Here is a 6,000-nt window from a genome sequence, read left to right as displayed (position 1 = left end):
AGGAGTGGCTGGTGGGTTTGAACTGCCAGCCTTCTGGTTAGCAGTCAAGTGCCTTAGGCACTATGCTACCAGAGCTCCTCCAATTTTATCTAGAGATCTGAAAATTCATTTGCAGAAATTTCTGTTTATACACAGTAATGTATAAATGTCTATAATGTATAATGTTTATACACAGAAATGCTAATATACATATTATTTCTTTACTTTTTAGGCAACTTCTATGCAAGATAATATCTGTTTCTATTATAAAAGAAATTTATATTTCTATTATATTTGAAAGAATATCTACCACTTGCAGTCAGCAATGCCTTGACTATAAATAACTTTTCTCTGAAAAGTTAATTATGTACTATAAACTATGAATTTCCTTTGCAACAGTTATTCTAATCTATAAATCGAACCAGGATAAAAAAAAAAAATCAAAAACAGAATCAGCTTCACATGACACAAAACTAATGCTAATAGTTATATAAATCTAGAAATTAAGACAAAAATGTATTTCATGGAAGCAACTGCAATAATTTTGGGAAGCAGAGGCCTGAATGTTTCCAACTGCTTTCAAAAAGAAATTTTTGGGCCCCCTGACCAATTTTAGTATTGTAAGTGGTTTTGTTTTACCTTATCTTGTTCAAGCTGTTCAATTAAGTTCTTTGCATCACGCAACTGAGTGATAAGTTTAGTCTTCTCAGCCATATGAAGCTCCTAAAAAAATTTTAAAAATTCATTTCCACTCTAATAAAGCTTCTGCTCTTATGAGAACTCTAAACATTTTGTCTAATTTAGATACTTCTTATGGTCTAGTTAGGAGAAAAGTATACAGGCAGTCTCACAAGTATGGTCAATGCTATGAAGAGAGGACACCCAGAGCACTCTGGAGCCCAAACAAGGACACCCTTCCTGAAGAGGGGCAGGCCCTGCTGGAGCCTGTGAATCTAGATATATAGGGCTATACAGAGTTAGAACAAAACTATATATGTAGTTAGAACAAAACTCATCTGCTGTTTTACCTTCATCTTTTCTAGTTCTTGAAGTCTTTCATCTAGTTGTTCTTGCAGTGCTTCTTTTTCATTGGTTAACAGCGTACATTGTTCCTTATGCGACTGAATTGTTTCCTTACAACGCTGAAGTAGTTTCTCTTGACGCTTAACTCTTTGCTGAAGTGTTTCCAATGTTTTAGCAGAAGCTCCATCTCCCACTACTAACAATAAAGCAGCATAAGCAGGGAGCTGTCAGTAAGGAATAGGAGGGCTCCCTGGGTGCATTTAGCTTACTAGTATACAGCAGTGTCATCTTATCTCAACACTCTGCCATACTCTGAGCCACACCAAGAGAAGAGGGGACCCTGGCTGGCTAAGAATTTGGCACCCTTCCAAACCTCTAGTCTTTGGCTATCTGTTTATTTTTATCTGAAGAAGTTGAGTAGTGTACTCACCTCTTCGGAGGTTCACCTCCATCCCAAATAGCACATAGCACTCAGTAGTTAAACTAACATTAACCAACTCCACACTCCTTAAAAGACAGTTTGAGGACCACCCCTAGTCTTTCACAACTATCCCTTGTGGGTGTTAGCCCAAAAGAATTAAGGAAGTATTCCTTCCAATTACATTCTAATCTCTTCCTGAGAGAAGCTCTGATAATTACAGCTTTCTCCATATCCTTACATTTATGAGTGATGTTTTCATTCCCCAGGGGAACTTCAGGACTCTTTTTAGGTTGGTTGCTTAGGTAGTTAGCTGCTCAGCTCCTTACTCTGACTTTGGCTGGAATACAAGTTCATCATAAATCTCTTTGAGAAAAAGAGATGGGTAATAAAACATAGGAATGTGTATGTGAATGAGGACCTCAAAATCTCAAGGAATAGGGAGGACTACAGTTGAATTTTGAAACAAAATTTAAACATTCCTTATTTTGCAATTAAATGGCAGATATTAGGACAAATACAGGAATCTTAAAATGTAGAAATATGTAAGCAATATTAATTGAAAGCGAAAATATCCAAACAAAACAGTGTACTCAATAATCTTGAGCAGATCTGACCTGTTTATATAAAATCTCACTACCTCTATCAATTAAGTAGTACCGACATAATAAATGAATCTCAATTACAATGAAAATGCAGTACTATTCACAGACTGTAAAATAGTCTTAGAAAAGTTATTTAGTTACTTTATTCTGAATAACAACAATGAAGAACCAAAATATAACATCTTTCTGAAAATGTCAGGCTCAAGGACACTATACTTGTATATTAGCCCATGTCCATCAGCTCATGACCTGCACTCTCTCAACATCCTCCTCTAGTCTGTAAATTAAACTTCTGACAATACGACGCTTACCTACTGGCTCTACATTACTTTCTGTGTTCTCTTCTTTAGTGATGCCTTCAGCCTGGGGCTCCATCTGAGGCAGTGGTTTAGGTAAATCAGCATTCATCGGGCCATTTTGTAATCGATGTTTCAGCAGGGAAACCTAAAGAAAACGTGCTTTCCATCAGAAAAAAATCATGAGAAACTGATACTTTCTTTAAAACAGAAAGGGGATATTATAAATGATGTCCTTTTTGCTGCAGTGTGGAAAAATTATTTTGTAAAGTTTATTCCCTAAAGCAATTGGTTTTTATAGTTGCTATTATCAATGACATGGTAGTTAGCCAAAAGACACAATAAATCAAAAATTATTTTTAAAATTAATTGAGGAAAAGCAAAGAATTATAAAAACAGGCCATTTTTACAATATCTGGAACCTATTAGATATCCCATCAAAACCCCTCTATTTTTCTTTAACCAAAAATTCCATACTTTTGCTTTTAACCTTTACCTGAGTCTGGAGAACACTGATATACTGATCTTTCTCCTCTAAAGATGCATCAAATTCCTCTTGGAGATGTTTCTTTGCTTGCTGGTCCATTTGGAGCTCCTAAAACATAAATAATTTTAAAACAAAAAATATAAACTTGAAGTTTTCAAAATTTAAGAACATGATTCAATACCAAATTTACATTTATCTTAAGATAAGGTATCAGCAACTATTAAAGAATAATCAGAATTTAAAACATTAAAAACCAATAAATAATTCTGTTCCTTAAAGAATATGAAGATCAAGAAGAAAAAAGTATATTTTCTGGGGTTGTATTATCTTCTGAGTTGACAATAATGTGGAATGAATAAAAAAATTACACTTAAGATAAAAGTAAAACTTTATCTTAATTTGAGGCATCTTATTATTTGTGCTATATTATATTCACTTGACCAAAACCTCAACTGTTATGAACAGATAACAGCCAAAATCACACGCTTCCTCATTTGTCAAATGAATCGGTTGAATTAGTCAATCTCTAAACAATAAAATTTCAAGTTCATGAAATTACTTAAAATGCTACTGTCTCTAGTTCATTAATGAGCTTTTTTAACTAAATCCAATGATCTTTACCTTTCTGCTAGACCAGCTACTAATAATTACCTCCTCTACTCTATAGGGTCACTATGAATCTACTCACTCAACAGCAACAGGTTTTTTATTTTGGTTTGGTTTGGTTTATTCTTGAGGCACTTGATTTCTGTGGCTTCAGGGTTCTTGGTTATACATTCCTGTCTCTTACAGTTTCCTCTTTGCCATTCACTGACTTACTGGCATCTATCCCTGTGAGTTCAATCTTGTGTCCTTTGCAACCTACACTTACTTTCTCAGAAATTAATATCTGGAACATATTAGATATTCCATTAAAATGCCTCTATTTTTCCAGGATTCTTACCTATCTGAATATCTAATTGAATATCTATTTGAATGTCTAACCTCAAAACATTCAAAGTCACATTTTACTCATCTTTGTTAAACCCTGCATATAATCAAATTTTTAAAATCATTTTCTCTTTAACAGTTAGGTCCTTTTTCCAAAACTATACCCATACGCCAGATCTCTATAATTTTAGATGACTAATTGCTTTCAATAACTTCTAGAGAGATTTCTTACCGCAAGTTTTCCTCTGCTTTAATCCACCCTTCATACATTTGTTAGAATAATTTTCACTAAATAATATTTTCAAGGACTTACAGCAACTCCCTGTTCTTGCATTGTTTCAAATTTCTTAATTCTCAAAGAACTGAAGGTCTAGCACTAACTGTACTCTTCCCTACACTCACACTGCCCCATGATTCCTAAGCACATTCTTCACTGGATCTCTCACTAAAGCCTCCTGGCTTGGCATTCCCCCATAGAAGTAGTCTCCAGATGCTGGTCTTCAGATCAGGACATGTCAAGAGTAAAGTTTTCACCAACCCATGGTGAAACAAGAAGCAGAAGGTAAAAAAGAGAGAGGTTTTCTTAGGTCTAAATTTTCTTTCACTTAAGCAATTCTATTTTATTCTGAGAGTATATCTTTCCTAAGAATTTTGGTATGAAAATGAACTTTCTTTCATGTAATAATGGCAATAAAAGAATCTGGTTCTTTATTCTTGAGGTCGTTATTTGGAAAATATAAGTTAGCAGCCCTATTTCTAGAGGCAATCATCAGGGAATTTTTTGATCCATGAAATCCAAAAGTCTAAGAAACACTGTCTTCCATTTGGTAATTCCATGCCTTTGTACAAGCCAATTCTTTAGCCTTAGAATAGCCACATTTCTACTTAGTGACAATGCAGGACATTTTCTTTCTTCTAAGTAATTTTCCACAACATACCATATTGGGCTCTGTTATATGGCAAACCTAACAGTCCACAAAAACTCCTCAATTTATATAATAGTTTCTAAGCTGTCTATATTTTCAACTCCTCATCTAGATAAGAAGTCCTTGGATACGATGGCAACATCTTTTAACTATGTCCTCTTCTCCTTCCCCTTGCTACCTATAAAGTATTCTGTCAATACCCATGTCAAGTCAATTCCAACTCATGGAGGTCACGTGCTACAGAGCAGAACTGTTCCACAGGATCTTCTTGGCTGTAATATTTACAGAAGCAGAATGACAGGCCTATTTTCATGGCACCACTGTTGCTGTTGTTGTTGTTGTTATGTGCCATCGAGTCGGCCCCAACTCATAGCAACCCCTCCTTGGGTTTCAGAGGCAGTATCACTACGGAAGTAGATTGCCCCATCTTCCTTCCGAGGAGTGGCTGGTGGGTTTGAACCGCCAGCTTTCTGGTTAGCAGTCAAGTGCCTTAGGCACTACTCTACCTAGGTGGGTTCAAAGCACCAACTTTTAGGTTAGTTGTTGTTGTTGTTATGTGCTGTCGAGTCGGACCCGACTCATAGCAACCCCTCCTTGGGTTGCCAAGGCAGTATCACTATGGAAGTAGACTGCCCAACCTTCCTACCGAGGAATGGCTGGTGGATGTGAACCGCCAGCCTTCTGGTTAGCAGTCAAGTACCTTAGGCACTATGCTACCAGGCTAGCTGAGAGCAAAACGTCTATGCCACTCAAGGACCTCTACTCTGCAAATAATCACTCTATAAACAATAATGACTACAGTTATAAAGGGCCTTAAGACTTGTCTACTTAGAGCCTAAGGACAGCCTATAGGGTGACTGACTAATTGTCCAGTATCTTCAAGACAGGGATCTCATTAGCTCCAGAACTGGGCCTTACTATCTGGAATCAGTTCCTACTTCCTTACATTCATTAGAACTGTGGTGTCACCAAGAATAAATTTAATCCTCTTCCATGCATTACCACTTCCAAACTCTGAAGCCAACCAAAACCAAATCCTGATTCTTCCCCCAACAAATTTAATTTCCGCAAATGGACACTCTATCACTCAGGCCAAAAACTACAGAGTCAACAGTAACTCCTTCTCTCTTCTCCTATGCTCAATCATTAGCAAACCATGTGGCAATACCTTCAATGTAGGCAGCACATCTGACCATTTCTCACTACCTCTATTAGTACCATTACTGCTGCTGTAAGAGTCTTCTAATTGGTTCCCCACTTCCATTCTTATCTCCCTATAATCCATTCTTCATAGAGAAGCCACATTCTGTGAGCCCTCACTCATTTTGTATCACTT

The 6,000-nt window shown here is 36.5% G+C and overlaps 1 protein-coding gene across 1 annotated transcript in view; it reads right to left on the bottom strand.

Annotated features, from left to right (window-relative positions):
- GOLGA4 (golgin A4) overlaps positions 1-6,000 on the bottom strand; it is a 177,090-nt gene that overhangs the window by 72,309 nt on the left and 98,781 nt on the right. The window contains exons 8-11 of the mRNA XM_042781636.1: positions 2,818-2,916; positions 2,337-2,469; positions 1,008-1,198; positions 619-702 (exon numbers count right to left, since the gene is read on the bottom strand). Coding sequence (XP_042637570.1) covers positions 619-702; positions 1,008-1,198; positions 2,337-2,469; positions 2,818-2,916 — 507 coding nt within the window. The remainder of the gene's footprint in view (positions 1-618; positions 703-1,007; positions 1,199-2,336; positions 2,470-2,817; positions 2,917-6,000) is intronic.

This window comes from Orycteropus afer, unplaced genomic scaffold (genome assembly GCF_000298275.1).
Source record: "Orycteropus afer afer isolate SDZICR_OR568_19922 unplaced genomic scaffold, OryAfe1.0 scaffold00142, whole genome shotgun sequence".
Lineage (NCBI taxonomy): Eukaryota > Metazoa > Chordata > Mammalia > Tubulidentata > Orycteropodidae > Orycteropus > Orycteropus afer.
The sequence above is the reverse complement of the archived record's forward strand: the minus strand, read 5'-3'. Positions and strand labels throughout refer to the sequence as shown.